Below are 27283 nucleotides of genomic sequence, written 5' to 3'. Positions count from 1 at the left end.
GGCAGGGTGCCTGGGTGGCTCAGTGGGTTGGGGCCTCTGCCTTTGGCTCCGGTCATGATCTCGGGGTCCTGGGATCAAGCCCCGCATTGGGCTCTCTGCTCTGCGGGGAGCCTGCTTCCTCCTCTCTCTGTTCCTCTCTGCCTACTTGTGATCTCTGTCAAATAAATAAATAAAATATTATAAAAATAAAATAAAATAAAACGTAAGCTTGGGGGGAGGGCAGGAACTGTAATTCTCGGTTCCAGGCACTCAGCAGCTGATCAGTAGATAGGTTTTGAAATGTAAGAAGGTTCAAGATATCTGTAAAAGCTACATGTCTATGGAGGGTTGATCTTCTTGCCACTCTATCTTAGATAATCTGTTCAGCAAACAGCTTTTCAGGGCGTGGAGCCTTTCATGGTTGCCTGTGGATAAGGGTAGGATTTGTTTCTCACTGGTAGTCCTCGCTCTGAATCCTGACCACTAACTGGGTTTTTGCCCTTCTGCTCATTTTTGGTTTTGATGATAAGGGTTCAGTCAGGCTTTCTGGTCTACCTTCACCTCTTGTTCAACCTCCTCGAATCTGTACCACCCCAATCTTTTTCAGATCAGCCCAATCCGGCCTTGGTTGTTGTGATGGGCATTCTAGGTGGTGTGAAAGAGCCCTGGCTAAGAAGGCAGGCCTCAGCTTGGGTGCCACTGAGGGGACACAGGAGATGTGGCCTTAAGGAAGAGATCCCATGCACCAGAAAGCAATAATTTTGCACCGGTCAGCCTCTTTTATGATCCTTTCTCTTTTTTTCCCCCTTCTACCTATTCTTTCTGCATAAATCCCTTCTTTTCCTATCTCCTTTGACTATACCTGCTCAGGCCAGAAAATTCGGAGAATAATTTTTTTTTTTTTACATGACTTAGGGAATCTAGTTACAATTCTTTCTTTCTTTTTTTAAACATTGTATTTGGGGACACCTGAGTGGCTCAGTTGGTTAAGCCTTTGCCTTCAGCTCAGGTCATGATCCCAGGGTCCTGGGATTGAGTCCTGCATTGGGCTCCTTGCTCAGCAGGGAGCCTGCTTCTCTCTCTGCCTCTGCCTGCCACTCTGCCTACTTCTGCTCTGTCTCTATGTATCTCTCTGTCTCTCTCTGAAAAATAAATAAATAAATGAAATCTTAAAAAAAATAAATAAAGACTGTATTTGAGAGAGAGAGAGAGCACGAGAGAGAGAGCAGGCACTCGCAGGGAGTAAGGGCAGAGAGAGAGGGAGAAGCAGGCTCCCCACTGAGCAGGGATCCCAGGACCCTGGGATCACGACCTGAGCCAAAGGCTGATGCTTAATGGACTGAGCCATCTAGGTGCCCCTTAGTTATGCTTCTGTCTAGTGGAAGTCCGTAGGCTCCTCCTAAAAGAGCATGCAAAACTGTGCATATATGTGTGTATAAATTTTCTTCTGGGGAAAGGACGTATGGCTTTTTTTTTTAAAGATTTTATTTATTTATTAGACAGAGATCACAAGTAGGCAGAGAGGCAGGCAGAGAGGCAGGCAGAGAGGGGGAGAAGCAGTCTCCCTGCTGAGCAGAGAGCCCGATGTGGGGCTCGATCCCAGGACCCTGGAATCATGACCCGAGCCGAAGGCAGAGGCTTTAACCCACTGAGCCACCCAGGTGCTCCCAGGACCTATAGCTTTTAATGGATTTTCTAAAGAACATGTGTCCCACAAATTGTAAACTACTGAAAAAACTTGTTCCAGAGTGGGGATGGGGGTTGGGGGTGGGGGTCACAGAGTGATACAACTTCCATATGTAATATTCTGGGAAAAAACAAATTCCTAGAGACAGGAAGCAGATTTATGATTGCCTGGGGTTGGGGGGTGGCAAAGGGGAGGGACTGCCAATGGATACGAGTTTTCATTTAGCTTGACTGAAATGCTCTAAAATTATTTAGCTTGATTGAAAGGTTCTAAAATTAGATTATGGTGAGAGTTACCAAACTCTGTAAATTGACTAACAGTCATTGAGTTGCACCCTTAAAAAGAATGAATTTTATCGTATGTAAATTAGACTTCCATAAAGTTGTTTGAAAAAGTCAATACTGAATTTCAAAAACTCAGTATGAAAAAGATATGAGATATCGCATTAATAATTTTGTATTGATTACGTGTTGAAATGGCAATATTTTATATAAGTTGGGCCGAATGGAATACATTACTAAAATTTTAAAGAGAGCAATTGATGACCATGGGCTGTCTCTCACAGAGAAATTGCTCAGAGTAATCCAAGTTAGAGGGTATATTTCCGATACTCACTGGGGGGGGGGAATCAAAAGGGACCAAGGAAATTGAACAGGGCTAGGGGACCCCTGTGTCTCCTTTAACTAACTGAATGTGGGGGGGTCAAAGTTGGAGCAGGAGGGGTTCTTGAGGCAAAGAGTCAAGGCGGATTGGTCAGCTCTCGGGTAGGACTTACTGACATGGAGGGGTTCTTCATCAGGCTTGGTTGAAGAGGATTCATTGTCCTCAATGTCCTTGCTGCCTGTCGCCTGGGTGATCACACTCGGGGGCTCATCTGAGCCGGGGTTCATGGAGACCATGCTGCTCTGGGGGGATGATCCCCCACTGGTCCGAGACAGACTGAGTGTGGAGGCTCGCCGGCTTGGTTTGCGGCTGGTGACGCGGAGTACAGGAATTTTGAATTTCTTGGTCTGAAGGAGAGAGGGAAGAGCGATCTCAGAAAGAAGGGAGGGAGAACAGGGTGATGGAAGGAAGGAGAGGAGGAGGGAGGAGGGTGACTAGACGGGAAAGAGGGAGGAAGGGAGACAAGAAAAAAGGGAGACGAGAAGGAAGGAAACTAAGAAAGAAAAAAAAACAAAACCTGGCTCTGAATGTGAATTTCTTTTGGTTCTTTCCAAACACCGGGACACATGTCCTGGGTCTTGGTGACCTTCTGTCACAAATCAAGATAATTTAAAATGGGTTTTATCTGAAGTGAACACCACGGTTGACCAAGTAGTCACCTCAGGGGACCAAACACATATTCCAACTATGTTATGAGGGACCAGAGGAGTTCTGGACTTTTTTTTTTTTAAGGTTTTTATTTATTTATTTGATAGAGATCACAAGTAGGCAGAGAGGCAGGCAGAGAGAGGGGGAGGCAGGCTCCCTGCTGAGCAGAGAGCCCGATGCGGGGCTCGATCCCAGGACCCTGGGATCATGACCTGAGCCGAAGGCAGAGGCTTTAACCAGCTGAGCCACCCAGGCGCCCAGGGAGTTGATTTTTTAAAACTGTAGGAGGATGGATCTCATTTCTTTAGCTACCTCTTGGTGGTCTGACCCCAAATTCCATGGATCAACTTCTTGTTCACCAAGTTGACACCAGGCCCTCAAAGAATCAGGATTTGTGTTTACTGGGGTCTTCTGAAGAGTACAAGATGGAGAAAATTCTAGACCTGACATTTAGGGAAGTGAACGTGTCTGATAGGATAGCGTTCTTTTCCGGGTAGGGAGAGGAGCCATGGTTGTGGTGGATGGAAGGGCCTAGATGACAAGTCCTAGAAGGTAAGTAGGGGTAGATAGAGAAAATCTTGTAAGGAGAATGTGGAGTTTTGGGAGGAAAGGAACCCATCAGAGAGGATGGGTTGTGTATGTATGTGTGTGTGTGTGTGTGTGTGTGTGTGTTCACACCACCCTCTTGCATGACTGATATCACTTCGGAGTGTACCGTGCCGGGTCATGTCTTCATTTAACTCATGAACCAAGTCTTCCAGAGGGTTTCTTATTTTCCCAAGGTCACAAAGCTAGCGAGGGGCAGAGCCAGGATTCCAGTCCAAGTCAGGCTAACACCAACGCTAATTATTATGCCTTGCTTAAAAATTCTTTCAGCAATGCCCTTTTGGGGGGCATTGAAAGTGTCCTTGGTCCCATGCTGATGATATTTCGTGACTTTGAAAATGCCAGGCTCACGGTGGGGCAAAGTAGGCCCTCAGCGGCTAGAACCCTGGGCTGTGGTTTATACTCAATCAACAGGGACAGTTCTGTTTGAGAACATTTAAAAGGGAAGTTCTTGCAGGGCCCACTGAGGTCACCTTTTTGATCATAGGGTTGTGATACCCTCAGAAAGCAGAGAGGGAGAAGAGACAGCACCAAAGGCTGCCCCTACCTCTCATAACTATCTAACGGGTGGAGATCATTGTCTCCAGCAGGATTCGTATCATGGAGCCCACTGCATGGGGTCAGAGGTAGAGGGTTTTTTTGTTTGTTTTAAAAATATATTTATTTTTTATTTTATTTGTGAGAGAGTGAGTGAGCAAGCATAAGCAGGGGGAGGGGCAGAGAGAGAAAGACAAGCAAACTCCCCACTGAGCCCAATGTGGGGCTCAATCCCAGAACCCTGAGATCATGATCTGAACCGAAGTCAGATGTTTACCTGACTGAGCCACCCAGGCGCCCCCAGAAGTAGTGTTTTGATTGGCTACCTTGTGGGGCCATGATGGCAGGTCGAACCTTGGTGCCCTGGGAGAGGGGAGGGGTTTCCTGGTGGCACAGGGGAAGGACAAGGTGGGTTTACCCAGCTCTCCAAGGGAGCACATGGGCTACCAAATGACTGTGATAAAAAGCAAATGCCCAAAGATGGCACGTTCTCTCCTTTGACGGATCAGGAGCTTGGTACAGGGTCCCCTTTGTCCTGACACCGCAGCGGTGTCTCCTCATCCTGTCTCCTCTGGCCCCATATGACTCCCAGACTCTGGAAACCAGACTCTAGCTCCATGTTGTTTTTAAGGCTCGGCACATTGTGGCCCAGGGGAAGCCTGGAGTCTTGCAGTGAGCACTGAACTCGGAGCCAGGGGACCTCAGCGGGCCCTTGAACAAGTTACCATCTTGCCTCCGTTTCCTGGTCTAGCAAACAGGGAGGACGGGTTGGGATGGTCTCGGAAGAGCTTTCCATATCCAGAGCTCCGTGTGCATCTTCCTTGGGCCACGATTTCATTTTGTGCTCCTAAAGTCGCCATTAATTAAAATTCAATTAACAACCTTAGCCAGGAAATCCAAAGTGAAGGGCTGACACTTTTGATTAATTGAGAGTGGCAGAAAAATAAAATGCAGGGGATGATGTGACAGGCAGTTTCAGCATCTCGCTTGCCCTTTATTGAACTGACTCAGTCTGAATTGACTTAAATCCCCATATGCTGCCTCTCTATTTTTTTATATTTCACTTAGAAGCAGTGTTAACTAGCTGCTGTGTTCTACCTCAGTACGGACTGCTTTGGGGCAACAAAGGGAAAGCTTTCCCTGAGAGATTCCTTACATTTTCTCAGAAGGAACAATTTCCAACTGGTGGCCCACGGGGAGACGTGATTAACTGCCCAGAATTTTACAAATTGGGGAGATTTTTATATAACCACCTAGGTTATTGGTCTCTCTTGAAAACAGTAAGCCCTGGACTCCCATTCTCACGTGGCAAAGTGGCTAGAGCTGGACAGAAGTTCTTCCCTTTAGCTGTCTAGGCCATTTGCCACAGACCTCACCCCTCCCTATTGCATTAGACCCAGCCTGATTTTTTTTCATTTACTCCATTTGCCCGGCTCTCGCGAGTGCTGTCTTGGCCCTGACAAGCTCTAAATGCACAGAAGAATTATTAGTTGCTGTGTGGAGTTGATTGGAGCTTTGCTTTCAAAGTCCTCATTTTGTAGGTGCAGAAACTGAAGTCGGAAGAGAGAAAAGGACTTATCTGAAGCCACCCAGTGAACTGGGTCACCGTGGCTAAGCTAGGTCTCCTCATTCTTAATCGAGTGCTCCCCCATCGTCAGAGTGGACCACCCTTTAGCCCCGAGTTTGATCTAGAAACTTCCTGGGGAATTCAATTTTGTGAGAGTTCCAGTGCGCTGACTTGCTGTGTTCCCTCCCTCAATTTTTGTTAGGAATATTCCTGGAGGATTTTTTTTTTTTTTTAAAGGTTTGCTGCTTCTGCTGCTTTTTCTGTGCCTCTCTGGAGACAGAGGCACACAGTGTCTCCATAGCAACTTTGTGACAAAAACAAAGGCTTTTCCTTTTCAGATCTAGGCACACCCTGATGAAGGAGCAAGAAAATAATGACACTCTTCATGAGAGCAATTGTAGTCGTGACACCATGGAAAGCATGCATTTGATGAGCTCAGTGTTTAATAAACAGTGTTCAGCGAACAGGCCCAGGATTCACTCTTGGCTCTGCCATGACTCAGCTATGTGACCTCATACAAATCACTTAACCTCTCTGAGCCCCAACTCCCTCCTCTTCCAACTGGCGATTAAAATAGTGCCCCCTGGGGTTAGTAGGAAGGCAGAGCTGGCTAATAGACCCCAAAGCACTTCTTAAGCATAGATAGAACCTGGCACATGACAATTATGTTAAAAGGTGGCCTCTAAAAATTATAAGCAGTAATTCTCAGCCTTTTAACATGTTCAGAGTGAGTTTGCATGTCGTTTCCTGGGGTTCTTTACTAATGTTATGAAGTAGGCGGGGATGGGCATTATACTCATGCTGTAGGTAAAGGCGCAGGTGCAGCAACCTGCTTTTTCAACTGCATTTGCCTCCCTACACTCGATCTCTTGTCGTTATGATTTCATGGTGCTTGTTTGTTGGGTAGATGAGTTAGGGTTAGGAAGAGCTTCGAGTGAAAAGAATAGACTTCCTGATGTTCTCTTAGCGGTGACTGCGCGTTCTAGTGTATAGAAAACCGTATCTGTTGAATCGCCTGTTTCTTATTTTCTGGCCAAGTTAAAGAGAGAGTGAGCTCGAGACAGAGAAATGACTGTTATTGATTAAAAATCGTGGGGGTGAGGTGAGTCCACTTCCGTCTGGTGATGTCTTATGGACCAGCGCCTCAGCCACCCCTCCCCTTCCCCACCAAGTGGCGTCCAGCCAAATGTCATTTCTCCTATAATCCCCAGATAACCATTTTAATTAAAATTTACAAAAACTGCCCCAACAGCATGCGGTTCTGACTTCTCCCTGCTCAGAGAACCAATGAGAAAAAAATTTCCCTCAGAGAAAAGACGGGCAGAAACGCCTCCCACCGAAGTGGGGGCCGCAGCAGCCAAGCTGTCGCATCGCGTGCTGGCAGTTACCTTAGGCGCCGTGACGAAGTGCTCCCACCTCTGTCCCATGGACTTGTCCTTATTGATTTTTTTTATTGTGCTCTTGCTTCCACCCGGGTCCCTGAGTGAGAAACAGCTTAATGAGTCTTCCGTTCCCAGAGCCTCGGTTTACTACAAGTGCTTTTAGGAAATGCAATAAGTGGAGGATGGATGGTGGCTGTTCTCTGTGATGGGCTTTTTTCTTTTCCCCCCACCCCCTGTGTGGATGAAGAAGTGAGAGGGACACGTTGCCATAGCTGGGTCTTGTCCGTGGAAATTGAGGTTAGGAGGGACCCCTGCTTACACAGTGGGGTGAGAGAGGCAGAATGTGTGTGATCTGCGTCTGTCTGCCTTTTGGTCTTAGGTCCTCTTTCTCTCTCTCTCTCTTTTTTAAAGATTTTATTTATTTATTTGACAGACTGAGATTACAAGTAGGCAGAGAGACAGGCAGAGAGAGGAGGAAGCAGGCTCCCTGCTGAGCAGAGAGCCCATTGCGGGGCTCAATCCCAAAACCCTGGGATCATGACCTGAGCCGAAGGCAGAGGCTTTAACCCACTGAGCCACCCAGGCCCCTCAAGGACATGGGACCTCTCTTAGACCCCAGGGCAGGTCTACTCCAGAGCAGGTACTTCTGGGAGTGAGCTGAAAAGTCCATTCAGCTTTTGGGCTTAACAATCCCCCCACGAGGGACACTTCCAAGTAACACAGAGAGTGAGTTACTGGGCGCGGGGGGACTGGGGACAGCCTGTGAAGTGGGTTCCATGGTGAAAATCACTGGTTTGGAGTGTACTGAACAGAACTCTGTACGATGCTATGTGCAAGATACTTTTGTGCATTCTCACTGAATCCTCTCAATAAAACATTACATTGTTGCCATCCCATTTTACAGATGCGAAAACACACTGGGTGGGGCGGGGGCAGGGCTCAAGTCACTCACCCAGATACAGATTCACAGTGAAACTAATGACCCTCACTGGAATGGGTTCCTCTGGGGCCCTGTACCTAATTTCTTTTTTTTTTTAATTTATTTTCATTTATCTTATTATTATTTTTATTAACATATAATGTATTATTTGCTTCAGGGGTACAGGTCTGTGAATCATTTTCTGTTGTAATTTTATATTATTTTTCTTAAAGCACTGCCCTCCCCCAATTAATTAAACTTCAGATACCCTAAATCCTGGGTCTTCCCCGCATGGGTTGGGAAATTTCTCAGTACGAGACTGAACCTCCGGCAGGTTTTGTGGGTGACATGCCTGTAATCCCTCATCTAAAACCCAAGGGACCTGATGTGTTGCCCTGTTGGTATTTTGGGAAAGGGTATATATGCGTATACCATATGTTACCATGATCCTCCTAGTGGGGTCGGGGACAGCATCCTGGAACCAAACACACTGGTATATATATATATATATATATATATATATATATATATATATATGAATATTTACACTAAGTGGGATAAAGAATGTAAATAGCTTCAGGTCAAATTTTGCCACCAAATCTAGTTTTGTTCACGTCAAGTTTTACTGTCAAATGGGTTATGGAAAAATTGAGTGTTCAGAGCCTTTTGGATTTTGAACTTGGGGCTATAGGGCAGTTGATAAGCAAGTGGGGAGACTCAGCACGTGCGCTTTCAAAGCCCTCTACCTTCCTACTGGTAGATTGACTGATCCATCCATCCTTCCATCCAGCCCTTTCTTTATTTCCTTTTTCTCTTGCGAAAGGGTTTTGGATGGCTGGGATCCTTCAGATCATTTAGCTGGCTGTCACTTAGCACGGAGCAGGGACATGAGGGAATGAGATGGCCAGATCAGACTCATGAAGGGACGCGTTGACAGGGCTGCTGAGTGCTGGGGAGATGCTCAGATATAGGAGGTAAAAGATACGGGAGCTAAAACTTGCCTCAGACTGGCTTCTGTGGCACGGGGCTCTAGGTAGCAAAGTCGGAGGCTTTTGCTAGCACAGACGTGAAGGAAGTCATGCTCTCGTGGATGGCAGGACTTTGCCGAGCATCTAGCAGCCCACGGCCACAATGCAAGCATCGCACACAGGCGATGGAAGTCGGGCTGGGGAGGGCGGGGTGAGAATGTGCCTCCAAGCTTTTTGTAAGACTTTATGTTTGATTACACAATAAAAAGCCCTCTGAATAATTAACAGTGAAGCTCATTTAACGTTGGTTCTGCCTGCTTCTCCCCCGAGTAATCAAATTAGGGAATATTTAAAATCCAGCCAGAGGAAGGACTAGCAATACACCAGTCCTATAAACAATATTTAAACTAGTGGCACTTTTGAAGTCTGATTTAAGGCTCACCGACTGGAAGCTTTCGCGGTTCAGCTTTGGAGCATTTCTTTCAAGACCACAGGGCTTTTCGGCTTCTTCCCTTTGCTCACGTAGCTCCTGCTGTGCCTCCAGCCTCCTTCTTGAAGTTCAAAAGCAACCCCCCTCCCCTTTTAAAATTAAATCGGGTCCTAGCTGAGCTTTCAAAATCTTAAATATTCAAGCCCAATCGGGAAGATGGAGGTTTTCTGTTAACGCGTCCTAGATGACCAGAAATCCATTGCGACTTGAGGCAGCAGGTAAATGAGCTAAAAATACAGCAAGTCTCCCCGAGATCTTAAAATCGCCCTGCACCTTTGCTCATGCAAAGCCACTGATAAAGAAAGGGCCTGGTTAGACAGAATCGGTCTCTCTGATGTTTCATTCTCAGGAGCAAATAAACCAAAAAGGAAGCTCAGATAGGGGCAGGAAAAGAAAGAAACCACCTGAGGTTTTTTGTCCACAAGGGGCCTAGTGAACACTTTGTCCAAGATGGACACGGCAAGGGGACGCTCCTCCCCAGGGCTTGGTGGGATAGTCATTAGTGCTGTTTACCAAGTAGTCCCGGGTCTTTTGGGCTCCTCGGCATCAGGGGCAGCCCTGTGACTTGCTTTCTTTAAAAATGCATGAGTGACAGTGACATATGGCATCGAGAGTGGGTGCTTTAAGGGCTAGCCCTCAAGGCAGTTTCCTTTCTCTGCCTTGTTGATGGTGAAAGCTTGTGTTGAGACAAAAACTCCTATCAGCCTGGGTCCTCGAGTGACCGAAATGAGCACAGCCCGGTGTCGATGGTGGGTGGGGTGAGCAGGAAATGAACTTGGGTTGCACTAAGCCGCTGAGATTTTCGGGTTGTTCATTATGGCAGCTTAACTTAGTTTATCTAATTGGTGTTCCTGATGCACTGTTTGTGTGACCTTGGGCAAATCTCTTTGAGTGAGAGAACCAAGAGAAGTAGCCCATGTTGGTGGTTAACAGCAGGTTTGAGAATCAGGTGGACTGGGTGTTCGAGTCCTGTGCCTGCCCTGCTGCTTCCGAGGTGTGTGTTGGTGTAAGCTATGTAGCCTCTCGAAGCCTCAGTGCTCTCATCTGTAAAATGGAGGGAATAATATTAGCTACGTCAGAGGCTTGGTGTGAGGATGGGGCGGGGCTTGTTAAGGGTTTGTGGGGGGTGTCATATATAGAGAACTGAACACAGTTTAACGATGAACCACGTGTTTTTCGGACAGACAGCTTAGCGTGGCTTGGGGGAGGGGCTGATGGTGGGGAACAAGGCAGTAGGACAGATCTGTGGGGGAGAAGTGGCTGTGATTTTCAGACCATAATTTCCCCACTGCTGAAGCTTTCGGAGGAGGGGTTGCCAGAAATCAAGGGATGAAAGCATGGAGCGCCGTCGCATCTCATTTAACTGTACCCGCCAAGCACATTTTGTTCCCGGCGAGTCACTTGAAATGTCTCCCTGCAGTAGCAATCAGAGTCGTCTTCTCCAATAATTCCCTCTCTCTCTTTGCGAACTGTCATTTGGGGTAAAACACCTGCTTCTCAGAGCGGAAAGTCTGTTGGCTGGTTTAGAAGGCATGAGTGTGTCCACGACCGAGTTGGAAGGACAGAGCCAGCTGCCAGTGGCGCGCCAGGGAGGGGACGGAGACCAGAGCTCCCGGGACCTCCCAAGCGGGTCACCTCCCTTGTGGCAGGTGCTCCGATCATCCTGCCACGGTCCCCTACTCCCGCAGAGATGTCCTCTTGAGTAAAGCAGTGGAGGCACGATGCAATTAAGTCAGTGCAGAGTGGAGAGCAGGCGGAATCAGAGATTTCACTCAAATGTCACCTCCTGAGTGAGTCTTTCCCAGACGACCCAATTTAAAAGTCACCCCCCACCTGCCCCTGTCCTATCCCCTCATCAATTTCTTCGTGACGCTTAATGCTACCTCAAAACAGCTTGATTACTGCATGTTTATTATCTGCTGCTCTCCCCACGTCGCCTAGATCAGACGCTCCAGAGAATAGGGATGTCTGCTCCCTTCTCTGCTCTATCCCCAGTAGTGCCTGAAAAAAGCAGGTTTTTGAGGGAAAGGAGCATTTCTGGGGGTGGGAGGGGTGCATGGGACAGAGGAAAAAAACAACTTCAATATAATAATTGTTATTTTGCATATTGCTTGTGCAGATGTTGCATCGCCCCCCCCCCCCCGCCCTGAGATTGACAGTCTGGCAAATTAGAAGTTCTTACAGGAATTGGTTAAATATGGTGATTAACTCTGCAGTCATCGAAAGAGGTTTTGCTATGGAGATTTGGTTCCCATATATTAACTTGACTACCAAAGCCATAAGTATGGAGTGGCCTTCTTTGTTGTTTAAAAGAAAACTGTATCTGTACATATCATATTATCTTGGCAAGGGGCAGTTCCTTTTGTATCCTGGGGTCGCCTGGCAAATCCTGCTTTGTGATGAGTTACTCTTTTCGTTTTTGGACACCACATTGTGCCCTAAATTAATTGCAAGACTTTCAGGCTTTTGCTGGGCAGAGGAAACCGTCTCTTAGTGATTAAGCACATGTGCTCTGCAGCTGGGCTTACCTGAATTCCAGTCCTTAGCTTTTATGAGCTATGTGATTTTGAGCACGTTACTTAAGTTTTCTGTGCCTCGGGCTCCTCTTCTGTCGGAATGAGGCCAACTGGAGGAATGTACTCAGAGCAGTGCTTGACGTGGGGAGCACTCAGAGCCAGCTGTTTCCATCAGGACACAATTGTTAGATTTAGGTGCCTGTGTCCTATTTGGAACGTCGGAGTGTGGCTGCCTTTTAGCCACCCACGTTTTTTAATAAAAGTCAAGATCATACCCACCTGGACTCCCTAGTTAAGAGCGGCTGTGATGATGTCTCTCTAGGACAGCCCTAGGAGTAGGACATAGATGATTTTGCTACCCAGGGGACAGCCCCTCACACCTTCACTCCACGCTGTATGCTGTGCCTTGCCTAGAAGGCGAATCAGGGGGCTCTTGACTCTCCTGCCTGGCCAGGGGTCCTGCCAGGTTCTTTCCCATGGGAACCCCAGGGACTGGGGCTGGGGTTGAGCGGAACTAGGGAGGAGAGGTGCTCGCTTACACCTCATCTCCTCTGCGTCTCTGGTCACTCATTTCTAGTCAATCCTTTGAAAATTAGTCTCTAAAAAAAACCAAACTGATACCAATTTAAGTTCATAAGCCCTAATCCAACCCCAAAATCCAAAAGGCATTTAAAACCAGGACAAGTTTAATAACTGATTTGGCAGCAAAACATGACCTGAACTGATGGGTGTCTACCAATGACCTTTATTTATTTTTATTATGCACTTAGTGTAAATGTTCATTTTTTCCCCCTGCGGAAATATTGTGTTGGATGATAGTCTGCTGCTCCAGTTCCCTCTGTGGGTGTGATGTTTTCTACAGTGTATGCCCCATATTGCCTTTCTAAAATGCCAAAAAAGAAAAAAAAAAAGCAATTCTGAAATTCAGGTGGTCCCAAACGTTTAGATAAAGACTTGGGTAACTTTATATATAAAATAAGTCTTACTTTGCAGAATAGAGCCTTGCATCTCTCAGAGAAGGGTAATTAGCACACCTGGTATTGAAAGCCCAGTTTCTGCTCTCTTGTGGACCTGATCATCTTGTCAATTGAAATAAACTCTCCCTGCGAGCCATGGGATTAATGAGGATGCTGGGAAATGTTAATGTGTTTGAATTGCCACATGATGAATTTGGGACAGCCTCCCCCTCCCGATAAGGCACAGCCTCAGATGAAACTCATAATGACATCCTAATCTGTCATCTGTCCATTCATCCCACCATCCACTAGTTCTAGCCAAATAATGAACAAAGGTCATCTTCTGCTTGTGGCACACTAGCTGCCAGTTAGTAAAAATTTTGCTGCCTGTAGAAAGCCTGTGTTGAGATATTGAACCACCCCACTTCCTTGCTATAAAATCCATAAGGGGATGGGGTTGGATCCACAGCCATCATCATGCCTAATAGAGGAGAAACCTCTGGGATCTACAGGTTCCTGATGATGGATGTTTTGGAAAGTGCATGGTAGGTGTCAGGGCTCCGGGTTTGTGTTTCAGATGCTTGAAAAGCAGGAGATACTGGCTGCTTGAGGAAGGAAACTCAGAACAGCACAGTCAGGAGGACTGGAAGTTTGGTATTACTCTATTGGCATCATTCCCTGGATTGTTTGTCTTTGCATCCAGATTTTGGTTGACCTTGCTTAGCTTTCTTCCTGTCTGTGTGTTTGTTCATTCTCCCTGTGAACGGGGATCTCATCTGTTGCTAAAACTCTACTCAGAAGATTCTTTCTTTCCTTGCCTGAAGTCTCAATGGCTTTGATAATCAAAGAGCCAACTGCTCTTGGAAATGGGGATTTTAATCTTGAATAGCTATCGTTCAGTGAGCCCTCACAGTGCTCCCAGTCACTGGGCTAAATGCTCCGTGTTCTTTATCTTCTTGATGCTCACAATAACTCTTCTGAGCAGGAGCCCATATGATAGGTGAAGAAATAGAGGTCCAGAGATGTTAATGACCAAGCAGCAGAGCCTGGACTTGTGCAGGTCCCTCTGATGCTCAAGCCCTTGCTTTTACTCCCTCTCAATTCATCTGGGCTTTAAAAAGTGCATTTGAAGATTTAGAGACATTTGAGTTAAGATATCAGGATGAAAAAACATAAACAGGAATTGGACATTAAACACAAGACAACCTTCTCCTTTCTTGCTAACTAAAAAGACATTTTCTGGCACTTTCTAGGAAACCTAAGCCCTTGCCCAACCCCCACCCTCAGATTTATCTATTAAAAAAAAAAAATCAGGGATGCCTGAGTGGCTCAGTCGGTTAAGCCACTGCCTTCAGCTCAGGTCATGATCCCAGGGTCCTGGCATAGTGTCCTGCATCTGGCTCCTTGCTCAGTGGGGAGCCTGCTTCTCTCTCTGCCTCTGCTTGCAGTTCTGCCTGCTTGCGCTCTCTCTCTCTCCCTCTCTCTGACAAATAAATAAATAAAATCTTAAAAAAAATAAATTGATCCCCCAAAATGGTGTGCTGGAGTTGGCTTCTGTTGGCTCACAAGAACTGAACATGTGCCCCTGTCCCTAGCCCCACGGTCATGTTGGTAAGCCTGAAGTCAGCCATGGCTGGATGATGTCCACTGTGGAAATTGACATTGTTACACATCATGGATTTTCCTTCTTGGAGAACTGCTCTGTTTATTAAACATTTATTAAACATGTACCAGCAAACCATCAAACTAAAACCACCATCAGGAGCAAATGGTTCACTAGGAAAAAGCAAGCCCCAGCAAATGCTCTGACTTCCCATGGGAATCTTTCTGGATGCATTTTTCTGTCAGACAGAGGTTCTGGTTCCTGTTCTGCTCTGATCGATCTCCGTGGATCCCTGATGGAATTCTGCCCTGGCAAGTCACGGGGGAATCTCCATAACTCCCAGTGTGACCACCATGTCTTTTTTTTTTTTTTTTTAAACCGCAGGTGAGTTTTTGGTCACGTGCCGGGGACATTTCTAAAACCCAGCAAAAGAAATAAAGATGCTTCTTTTTTTATCTTCTCAATCCAAACCCTACATTATATTCTTGCCTCAGTTTGGGAGAATGGATGCCCAAATGTTGGGAGGCCAAAGTGTTGCTGCTAGTAGCTTGGGGAGATGAAATGCTATTAGAAGTACACTGGCTGAGGGACTCTTTTCTTAGAATCTAAACCATCAACTGTGAAAAAAAAAATTAGATGTTGCCTTGACTCAGAAATACCATTTCTCAGAATCTGGCCAACAGAGATATTTTCAACTGGGTATAAATATATGTACAAGGGTGTTCCGTGCAGTACTACTTGAAATGGCCAACACTTGGGAACAACCTTAGTGTCTCCCAGTAGAGAAATGGTTATCTAAATTGTGGTTCGCCCCTGCCATAGACCGTGGCTAACTATTCTTTATGAGGGATGGTATTCTGTTAAAGGACGGTGGAAATTGTCAAAAGAATGTAGGAACTTTGTACGTACCATCATGGGAAGATATCCATGAGATATTTTATCTTATTTTTAATGATTTATTTATTTATTTTAGAGAGCGAGCAAGTGAATGGGAGGAGGGGCAGAGGGAGGGACAGAATATTAAGCAAACTCCCCATTGTGTGTGGAGCCCTGTGTGGGGCTCAGTCTCATAACCCTGAGATCATGACCTGAGCCAAATTCAAGAGTCAGATGCTTAACTGACTGAACTACCCAGGTGCCTGCATAAGATATTTTAAAGGGGGAAAAGTAGAAAAATGTTCAATATTCAGAGCAATATTCATGATGCCAATTCTGTTAAGAAAAAAAGGGGGGTATACTTACATAGATTCATAAGGGGAAGGCATTAGGTCTAGAAGGAGGAAGGTCATACCTCAGACCTTTAAAGGGAACTTTTTCTAAGAAAAATGAGTAATACATGGGAAATGTTTTAAACCTGTCATTTTCAAACAAATTCTTTGAACCACATAGATATTTTGGAAATAACTGGGGTGTCTTTGTGGGGATGGGAGAGAGCTGGAGGGGCCCCAGGTCCCCCCAGGCCTCCCAACTTCCTGCTTTGTATAGAAGTTACATTTTTAAAAATTTGTTTTACATTATTGGGGTTTCCATTAAAAAAAAAATTCTGGTGCTTTTAAAAAAATCATCAAGGTTATAAACCAGAGCACCAAGGGAAATTACAGTTTTCAGTTCATCTCACCCCCAAACATGGAATCAGTTAGAGTTACTAGTCTATCAATAGATGCATGATTTATAGTTCTGGTTGCATTTGATGTTAGTTTATCTGGGCTCTGGTGCAAGGGGTGAATTAGAGCAGGGAGTAGGGTAAGTGTTTGGGAGGTGGGTGGAAAACACCCTTAGGAAGATGGAATTAATTAAGATTTGGGAAGAGAAGGAAGATTGAATTCAGCTGGGGGGTGGGCAGGGCAGTGAGAAAGAGGCCATTGTCAGTTTGTTGGGGTGGGACTTGAGGGGGTTTCCACTTATGGGGGAAGGGAAACTATTTTTCATCACTCAGCATGGGATTTTCACAGAGCAAATTGATTCCTCAGGTTAGGGTCCCTTCCCATTTAGCACTATTCTTGGAGTCAACATGACTCTCCATAAAGAACATAAAGGCCTTATATGTCTGCCTGTTCATGGTCCACCTGCCCATGTGGGGGCAATGCAGCTCCTGCAACAGTGGCCGCAGGGCTTTTGCATGAACCCTCCCCTGAGAGGAGAGGCACACCATTGGCTCTCATGAGCCCATATGACCTGTATGCCCTGGCTCTGAGCTCACCCCTGACTGGATCCCACAGAGCACATCAGGGATGTGTAACCCATCCAACAAAAACAGCAAAAGGAGGGGAAGAACAGATAAGAAGCCCTCCCCCATGACATAGTTCACTGCTAGTATGGCAGGTTCAAGGACTGAGACCTACTTTGGATTCCAGCAGGTGATCACAGGCTTCATGGTGTGGTGGGTGTGGTCGATAGTCAAGGCCTCCAGAAGCCAGTGGAGGGCACAGAGCTGGCGGAAGAGGGGCTCCCTGCAAAGACAGAGGTGGGAGGGGGGAACACAGCGGGATCCTGTTGGAACTACATCCTTCACAATAATAGGCACCGAGACAGTTGTGCTGGCTTTCCTGTTAGAGAGCTGCTGCTATCTATGTTCGTTCCAGGCATGGTATTTCCCGTTCCTCATCTCATCGAGCCTTTGCAATGTGTCCATGAGGCATTCGTGGGCTCATGTTATAGATGAGGCATGTGAGGCTCAGCGGAGTGAAGGAACGTGTGGCAGTTTGCTGAGTTGGCAGGTGGCAGAACCATGATTTGATGGGAGATGATCATGTGCTGGTCATGGGGTGGGGAGATTTCTGTGTGGGACAGGAGAAACAATGGAGCGGTCCCCCAGCTAGAGGTCTTGATTCAGGCAAAGTGAGTAGGTTGAGGGACATTTATATCGTATAGGTATCTGCCTGTTCATCTGATAAAAGTACAGTAAATACACTGAGAGTGTCAAAGAGGGCTGGACACGCAAGGAAACTGGATTTATTATAATCTCCCTCCTCCCCCCCGATCAACAGATGGACCCATTGTTTTAAATTTATAGGTCCTTTGCCTGAAAATGTAGCTGGATATTGAAGAAAACCACAATGAACGCATTATTTGAAAAGTAGCTTAAACATTGTATATAAGCATATCTCACCTGTATTTTCTGATTTAGGGTGGCATCATGTATTACAGGAAACCAGGCATTGAGTAGGGCACCTTACACCCTTTATTTAATTCTCCCAACAACCTACAGGGGTATGAATTGTTGTCCACATTTTAAAGAAGAGGAAACTAAGGCTCAGAGATACACTGTCACACAGCTTGTGGGTGACAGAGGCGGGATCTGAATCTCTCATTCAGGGCTCCCAACAACCCCATAGGAAGGGTACTGTTACTGTGCCCTCTTTGCAGGCGAGGGGCTTAGGTAAGGGAAATTGCTCAAGGTCACATTGCTAGGGATGGTAGGGATCTGAAGCCCTGTCTGTTTCACCTCAGAGTATATGCTTTCCTGGGTCCTAGCTCTGTCCATGGTGCTGACGAAGCTGATGCAGTGGTCACCTGGGGCACACGCTCAGGAGAGGGTTAACCTGCTGCCTGCACTTTTCCTGGAAACAAGGTCACCCCCTCCCTGCATGATCTCTCCTCTTACACTAATGGGTGAGATGCCTCCATTATGAACCTGTGTAATTGCTCTTCTCTGAAGTTGATCTTGATCAATAATCCCCAGGGTTCCTGGGCCTGATGGGCAGAGGGGCAGGAAGGGATCCACCCTCTCTGCTTCCAGGAAGGCCCCACTCCAGAAGGTGGGGGCCAAGTGTGGAGCTGACCCAGGGCTGTCCCGGTGAATCCCCTGAGAGGCATCCCTTGGGGGTCTTAGGAAAACCATGGGGTCTTAGGAAAGCCAGGGTCGTCAGCTCTCTTTCTTCTGCTCTGGAGCCCTTCCTTCCTCCTTCCTTTCCATACATTGTTTACGAACACCTACTATTCCCCCATTTCTAATTTAAAGGTACTGCAAGCCTCTCACCCTTCCAGTTCTGGTCTGTCTTCCCCCTTAGCACCACCCGGGTCCTTACAGGTGCATTTCGCAGCTCTGAGCACTGGGCCATGTCCAGCGTTTCGCCCAGAGCAGCAGCTAGTTCTGCCATGTGCTTGGCACCCCCATGTTACCCTCACCATAACCCAGGACATTGCAAAAGTCCCTGGGACATGTCCCCTCTTCTGTTCACCATAGAGAGCCCCTGCCAGCCTGGGCTTTGGGTTGTGGGGGTGGAGACTGGGAGGAAGGGATAAGCAAAGGGTGTTAATTGGTGAGGTGGGGTCTGCTTGGTCATGGTGGGTGTGAGGATGCAGGCATGTGAGCATCAGATTAATTTCTGCAGGTGACAAGCACAGGCATAAACCCAACTCTTCCCTTCCCTTGCTTAAACTCTTCAAACTCTCTACACTATCTGTTTTGGGCTAAATTGTGTCCCCCTCAAAATTTGTATGTGGAAGTCCTAACCTCTTCCACACTGAGACCTCAGAATGAGCCCATATTTGGAGATGGAGACTTTGATGTGGTGATTGTATTAAAGTAAGGCCCTAACCTAGTATCCAAAATCTATAAAGAACTTATCAAACTCAACACTCAAAGAACAAAGAATCCAATCAAGAAATGGGCAGAGGACATGAACAGACATTCTGCAAAGAAGACATCCAGATGGCCAACAGACCCATGAAAAAGTGCTTCACATCATTCAGCATCAGGGAAATACAAATCAAAACCACAATGAGATACCACCTCACGGCAGTCAGAATGGCTAAAACGAACAAGTCAGGAAACGACAGATGCTGGCGAGGATGTGGAGAAAGGGGAACCCTCCTACACTGTTGATGGGAATGCAGGCTGGTGCAGCCACTCTGGAACACAGCATGGAGGTTCCTCAAAAAGTTGAAAATAGAGCTACCCTATGACCCAGCAATTGCACTACTGGGTATTTACCTTAAAGGTACAAGCATAGTGATCCAAAGGGGCACGTGCACCCGAATGTTTATAGCAGCAATGTCCACAATAGCCAAACTATGGAAAGAACCTAGATGTCCATCAACAGATGAATGGATAAAGAAGATGTGGTATATATACACAATGGAATACTATGCATGCAGCCAACAAAATAAATGAAATCTTGCCATTTGCGATGACGTGGATGGAACTAGAGGGTATTATGCTGAGCAAAATAAATCAATTGGAGAAAGACAACTCCCTGATATGAGGAAGTGGAGACGCAACGTGAGGGGTTTGGGGGATAGGAAAAGAGTAAATGAAACAAGATGGGATCGGGAGGGAGACAAACCATAAGAGACTCTTAATCTCACAAAACAAACTGAGGGATGCTGGGGGTAGGGGGGTAGGGAGAGGGTGGTGGGCTTATGGACATTGGGGAGGGTATGTGCTATGGTAAGTGCTGTGAAGTGTGTAAACCTGATGGTTCCCAGACATGTACCCCTGGGGCTAATAATACATTATATATTAATTAAAAAATTTTTTTGAAAAATGAGGCCCTAACTAGGGTGCACCCTAATCTAGTCTGACTGGTGTTCCTATGAGAAGGGGAAATTAGGACACATAGACATCTGTGATGCACATGCTGGAAGGAAAGACCATTTGAGGATACAGGGAGAAGGAAGCCTCAGAAGAAACCAACCCTGCTGACAACCCCTGGACTTCCAGCCTCTAGAATGATGAGAAATGAATTTCTGCCATTGAAGCATTTTGTTAGGGCAGCCTGTTAGGGCAGCCCTGGGAAACTAACACACAGTCCCCTATGAGACTCCAATCCATCTCACGTGCCTTAAGTATCCGCATGGCCCCTCTTCCGTCATCTGCAGTCTAGGGAAATTCTGCTCAGTCGCTCAGGCTCACCACACTCTCACTTAGCACCTCCTGAGTTAAAATCCTAGCTTTGCCACCTACTAACTATGTGCTTTTGGTGAAATCACTTCGCGAGCCTCACTTTCCTCACCTATAAAACGGCAGGAATTGTTAGATTGAGGGTGAGAAGAGGTGGTTGGGACTGTTCTCTGCCCTGATATATATTTCTTTTCCTCTCCTTCTCTGCCTCTCAGCTCAGATGTCCCCCACCCCCACCAGGAAGCCTTCCTTGATTTCTCCAGGTCTGGGTTACCCTCTCTTCCAGTGTCCTAAAGCATCCCATCTTTATAGTGTATCTCTTTGCCCCTACATTCCCAGTTCCTGCTCTACTGTAACTATCTGTTTACCTGTCTCTCTAGCCCTGCAAGCTGCAGAGTCTTGGCCACTGCAGATTACTGCTGGGCACAGAGTAGGCTCAATATGTTGCTGTCTCTTGAATGGAAGGTGGTGGCAGTGAACTGGTTCAAATCTGACATCTTCTGGAGCTGATAACTTGGGCAAAATTCGCATTTGCAGAACCACTGAAATAATGAAGAATAGTAACAACAATAGCATAATAATAGCAAACACGTCCCACAGAGCATTTACACTGTTCCAGCAGACTCAGTGTCAAGTGCTCTATGTATGTTGACTAAGATCATCCCTGTGAGGATAGTATTATTGGCATCCCCATTTTGCAGATAAGGAAACTGTGGCCATGTGGCCTGTTCAGATTCAAAGCAGCCAGCAAATGGCAAGGCTTGAATCTTAGCCCAGGCAGTCTGGTTCCTGAATCTGTGCTTTATCTATGATATTGATGTTGTCTCTTGTCACCAGGGAGAGCCCTCCCTTTTCACTAGAATAGTGTCTCGTCCAATGGGTCTGGACTTTCGTCTCCATTTACAAGAAGTGCCTCGTGAAAACCTCCATTTACAAGAAATGCCTCATGAAAACCTGTTATTTATATATAACAGCTTTATTCAGAACTGCCAAAACTTGGAAAGAGCCAAGATGTCCTTCAGTAGTTGGAGGGATAAATAATCAGTGGTACATACACCCAGACAATAGAATATTCAGGGCTGACAAGAAATGAGCTCTCAAGCCAGAAAAAGACATGGAGGGGAAATGCCTATGGCTAAGTGAGAGAAGCCAACCCGAAAAGGCTACATCGTGTGTGATTCCAACCGTACGACATTCTTGAAAAGACAAAACTATGGAGATGGTGGGAAGATCAGTCGTTGCTAAGGGTCCTGGGGGAAGGAGGATGAACAGGTGGGGCAGAGAGGGTCTTTATGGCCGTGAGCACACTCTATATGGCGCTCCGATGGCGGATGCATGCTATTACACCCCTGTCCAAGCCAATAGCGTGCACAACCCCCGAGTGAGTCCCAACGGAAACTGTGGACTTCAGCTGATGACCTTGTCAGTGTAGATGCATTGGTGGTAACCCCCACACCCCCTCTGGTGGGGGAGGTTGCTTAACGGGAGAGGCTGAGCACAGACAGGGCAGGGGTTATAATGAGAGTCTCTGTATCTCCAACACACTAAGGCTGTTCTAAAAAAAAAAAAAAAAAAAAGGAAGTTTTAAGGAAAAAAAAAAAAAAAGTGCCTCAAACCTGACAATTTTTCATCTCATGTGCAGTAAAATAAGAGGGGGGTGGGGGGGAGAAAGAAAGTCCCTGGAGATCGGTACGATAGAAATCAGTACTGTCTCATAATGACTGTATGTCAGGTCATAGCGCAGTGTTTTGGATTTTCCCGAATTAAAAGAGAAGGCATTTATTTTCTGAAGCGTGGGCCATAATAGATGAAAACACCGAAGGGGGGTGCACGGAGGCTGCTTCTGAAGTTCCCTTGTTCAGAACTCCAGGGGAGCACAGCTGAATAGCCCATTCTATTGAATGCGAGTGGGCGGAGACATCCCTGAGAAGAAAGGGTTTTGTGCTTCTACCATGAGAAATCGGAAAATACCTACCAAGCCATTTCACGCACCCCATGCCAACTGCTGAGGACAGCCCCAGACAGGGCGCCGGAACGGCTCCTGTGGTTCCCTCGCTTATGGGAAGGCTGTGCAGGGCAGCCCGGCCTCTCAGAGAGGAAAGGAGGAGCTCTTTCTCATTTCTAGAGACCATCCTGCCCACGTTTTTATAGATAAAGATCAAGGCTCCCTTGACATGATTGAATTGATCCCTGTACAGTCAATCCAGAATATTCAGCCAGTTTGGGGATCAGTTACCTTGGAGCAAAGAGACTGGCCGGGCTCTGATCTGTGTCGGCTGATGTGACAACTGAGGATTTGAGAACTGATCAGGCATGCCCTGCCCTGATGCCTTTTGGTAGACGGAATACAGTAATGTCCCTCCCTGTATGTGTACACTGTATAATGTGACTTTGTGTCTTCCTCATCAAGAGCTGGAATCTTTTCCTCATTCCTTGCATCTGGGCTGGCTTGATGCTTTGGCCAGTAGAATGTGGTGGAAGCAGCACGGTGTCCATTCTGAGCCTCAGCCTCAAGAGACTTTGTTGCTCGGGCTCCTGTTCTTGGAACCCATCCTGACTGCCTGGGCTAGGCTGGTGCATGATGAGAAACATGGGGCCCAGTTATACTTGTCACCCTAGCAACCAGTCATCCAACAGACCTGTGAGTGATGCCAACCTCGATGGCCAGCATCATGCATACCCATCATCTGGGCACACAGACATGCACAAACCCAGGCAGGATTAGCCAAGCCAACCCCAACTGACAGAACCACCCAGTTCACCTGTATACTTGAAAGCAACAGGAAATGGTTATTGTTTCAAGCAACTCCGTTTTGAGGTATTCGGTAATACAGCAACAAATGACTGATACACTCACTGAAGGCAGCCAGAGCCTTTTAACAGCCAAGGAAAAGAAAGGGCAGCTTTACAAACTCTAGCCAGTGGGGGGCTACTATCTGTTCGCAAATAAAACTTTATTGGAACACAGCCACATCCATTCATTGCAACTTTCACGCTGCAATGGCGAAGTTAAGTAATTGCAAGAGAGACCATCTGGTCTGCAAAGTCTAAGGTATTTACTGTTTGTCCCTTTAGGAGAAAGTCTGCTGACCCCTGGTCTAGGGGGCGATAGACACCGACAACCACCACTGTTCATCACCATCATCATCGTCGTCATCCTGGCCTATCTAACAAACCTGGTTATAAAGATCTGATTTAGGAGTGAGGAGGTCAGAATTCCTGTTGTAAGAATTGGGGCAGATTCTGCCCTGCTCTGGGCTTCGGTTTCCTTACTGGGTCTTGAAGGAGGATGAGTTAGAAACTCTCCAGTTACTTCCAAGGTAGATTTAAGCCTCAGCTTGTTTAGACCAAATGAACCAAGGGTGGGGCCCAGGAATCTGCATTTTCCAGGCGTCATCCCCACTTCGGACCTCGGAGGATCCACATGCAAGTGAAAGCTTAAGAACCACTGATCTATACCATTTGCTTTCAGAAGGGTTGTCCACAGGAGAGACAGGCAGAAGGGGAAGTGTTTCCAAGGGACATGATGAGAAATTGCAAAATCTCTTTTTGCAAGGAGGTGTTTTAAGATCATCAAGTTCAAGTTGCCAGTTGGAAAGTCCCTGAACAAATGAGTTGGACTTCTCGATCAAGAGATCGAGAGATCGCTATCAAGAATCCAGTCATAAGGTCAATGGAAGGGGAGGAGCAGGAAAGCGGGGAGTGGACTTATCAGAAGCTGGAATATTAGGGAGGGTTATCGACGACAATGCATTGTTCTACTCTTCAGTACATGAGACTTGGCTCTCCAAATATATCACAAGCTCCTCAGAGGCTCGTACTTTCTGTGTGGTGCCTGGTGATGAGTGTTTGGGCTGTGAAGTCAAACAGACTTGGCTGAAGACCCCAACACAACACCACGCTGAGCTCTGTGACCTTGGGCAGAGGAGCACACCTCTCTGATTGCTGCTTTCTCATCTGCAAGGAGGGTAATAATGCACCTATATAACGGCTGCTGGGAGAACCGAATGAGATATGCCTACAGAGAAGTCAGTAATGCCAGTATTACTGTGCACCCCTTAGGGACCTAATAAATATTTGACAAATGAGCAGAGAAGTCTACAATCCATTGTACCATTTTCATTGCCCTAAAGCCATGTGTCTTAACATGGCCGGGAGCGGGGGGGAGATAAGGGGGGAAAGGGTGGGCATGATTTTGCACCCCCCCCCCCGGGATGGGACATTGGTCAGCATCCAGAGACATTTTTGGTTGTTACAACTCACGGGTGGGGAGCCACTGGCTTCTAGTAGGTCAAGACCAGGGATGCTTCCAAATACCTTACAGTACACAGGACAGTCCTTCATGACAAAAATTTATTCCTCCCTACATGTGAGTAGTGTGGAGGTTGAGAAACCCTGCCCTAAAGTCAAAAGCTTCTGTCTTTGCACCTGAAATCTTCCAATTGAACAGGGCTAACGAGCACAAAAGAAAGCACTGGGTTTGGAATTCTTTGGAATAGACCCAAGGGGAACAAGACGCCCAGGTTTTTAGAAAGCCAGAGTGTTCTTTGTAGAGGGTTGATTAGCCCCTGGTACACCATGCAATGATGAGTTCATGCCTCGGGTCAGGAGACAGCAGGTGCTTCTCTGGGAAATAGAGCTCCTTGAGTTTTGGGGAAAACATGTCCCCTGAGCCCAGGCTGACACATTGTTGCACACGCTCAGGGAGGCTGCAGACGGGTTTTATCAGGCTTTGCAAACTATTTGACAGTAGAGCGTCTGGCTTGGGAAGGAACGAAATGACTCAGTCCCAGCTGATTTGCCACTTAGCTCTAAAGCACCGTGTCTGCTTTTCTGTTATTTTTGTACGCCAAATGGCATTGCCAGCTCCAGGCTCCATGTCCTTTTCAGGAGGACACGGGAACAGCTCAACAGTTTCCCAGTGCCTCGTTAGCCCCTTGAGTCATTTCACCTTGGCTTCCATTGATAAGCTAGCGAGGCAGACGAGCCAGAGGAGGGACTACTTACACGTGAGCCTCGGGCAGCGAGGGCAGGATGATACAGCTGTGCACGGGGATGAAGGGGCGAACGAATCCAGCGCCTGTCTTCTTAACCTTCTCGTCATCGTATGTGCTGGTGTTGGAGGAGAAGCAGAAAGAGAAAAACAGAATGAGCAAAGAGCAGCAGTTGGGTTTTTTTTTTTATTTTATTTTATTTATTTATCGGAGAGAGAGCACACGAGGCAGGGGAGGAGCAGAGGGAGAGGGAGAAGCAGGTGTCCGGATGAGCAGGGAGCCCGATGCTGCAGGTCTCAATCCCAGAACCCTGAGATCATGACTTGAGCCGAAGGCAGACGCTTCACCAACTGAGCCACCCGGCGCCCCAAGGAGCGGCCGTTTCAAATACCTTCTTCTCTTGCCAGGGTTTTATGCCAGATATGACTGGGCACCTACTATGTGCCAGGCAATAATTCCAGCTCAAGAGATGAGGCTTCTAGGTGCAGCCAGTGAACAGATCATATGAAAACCCTGCTCTCCTGGAGCATATATCCTAGCGGAGGAGCAAAGAGAATTAACAAGATAAGTGGGGAAATGCTGTGGTATGTCAACAAAGATTAGGAGTGGGGTATGTTTTCTGAAAAGGCCAGGTAAGTATTTATGACTTTGTTGGACATGCAGTCTATGTCGAAACTACTTAGTAGAATGAAAGCAGCCGTCGGCCTATGGAAACAATATGTAAATGTCAGTGTTTCAGTAAAACTTTATTTATAAAACCAGTCTAGGGGCTGGATGTGGCCCATGGGCTGGAGTTTGCTAACCCTGCTGTACTAAATAGACACGCTCTGGGGGATAAAAAACAGAAAGAGAATTCAGAAGGGCTGGGAGGGGTGGGAATTGCAATTTTGAATAGGGTGATGAAGGGAGGTGTCACTGAGAAGGTGACATTTGATAAAAATTCTGCAGTACATAAAGGAGCGAGGCATTCAGATGTCTTGGGGCAGTGCACTGGATAGAGTGAACAGCAGGTGCAAATGTCCTGAGGTGGGGCTGCGTTTCAGAGACAATAGGGAGGTGAGGGGGAGGAGGAGAGAGAGAGAACAGAGCCTTACAGATCACTGCGGGGACTTGGCCTTTTCTCTAAATGAGAGTAAAGGATTTTGAGCTGAGAGAAGACACGTCTGACTTGCATTCAGAAAGGATCCTTCTCACTGCTGTTTTGAAAATGGTCTATGGTGGGGGTGGAGAGCAAGGACAGAGACAAGGAGACCTGTTAGGGGCATTGTAATAATTCCAGCCTGAGAGAGGAAGGTGGCTTCAGCTTGGCCATGGGGTCCTGGCCATGGAGACAGTGAAGAGTTGCAATGAAGGTATGAGACATAGGCAAGGAACTGCTTGGAGTTTGTGGCTCCTGTTTCTGGCCCTTTCCTTAAAGAGGCTTCATCCAACTCTACAGATTGCGGACTCATTGGTTGGTCGAATCAGCCAGGAAATATCGGGATCTCAAACTTTAGAAGCAGATACAACTGTGCCCCCAAAGTTCAGCCATAACCAGTCTTGCCCCCACAGCCAGCAGGCAGGCTGCTGTGGGAAACCAGAACCCCATGCTCTGCCGCATAGAGAAGATGGAGAATATGGAAACTTCCTGTCAAGCCAGACACCATCTGGGAAAGGGAAGGAGGGGGCTTGCTTAGAGAAGCGACATAGCCCAGACAGGCAGTTCATCTTTGAAACCCCTGGTCGTTTACCCAAAAAAGACTGTTAGAAAATGAAACAGAGTAAGTTACATTTGATGCCATATTAAAATTTTTTTTTTCTCCACCATCATGGAGCAAGTCCTTTCAGTTATAGAAAATAGTTTCTTTTTTTTTTTTCCCTTTCTAGCAGGCCTTGGTTTTTTTTATTTTTATATATATATATATATATATATATATATATATA

At 46.7% G+C, this 27283-nt stretch overlaps 1 protein-coding gene across 1 annotated transcript in view; it reads right to left on the bottom strand.

Moving 5' to 3' along the window:
- The window catches only part of CCDC60 (coiled-coil domain containing 60), a 157099-nt gene that overhangs the window by 19645 nt on the left and 110171 nt on the right, over positions 1-27283 (bottom strand). Inside the window, exons 4-7 of the mRNA XM_059409948.1 lie at positions 25374-25478; positions 16864-16971; positions 7076-7166; positions 2442-2676 (exon numbers count right to left, since the gene is read on the bottom strand). Coding sequence (XP_059265931.1) covers positions 2442-2676; positions 7076-7166; positions 16864-16971; positions 25374-25478 — 539 coding nt within the window. The remainder of the gene's footprint in view (positions 1-2441; positions 2677-7075; positions 7167-16863; positions 16972-25373; positions 25479-27283) is intronic.

The sequence above is a fragment of the Mustela nigripes genome, chromosome 8 (genome assembly GCF_022355385.1).
Source record: "Mustela nigripes isolate SB6536 chromosome 8, MUSNIG.SB6536, whole genome shotgun sequence".
Classification (NCBI taxonomy): domain Eukaryota; kingdom Metazoa; phylum Chordata; class Mammalia; order Carnivora; family Mustelidae; genus Mustela; species Mustela nigripes.
The sequence above is the reverse complement of the archived record's forward strand: the minus strand, read 5'-3'. Positions and strand labels throughout refer to the sequence as shown.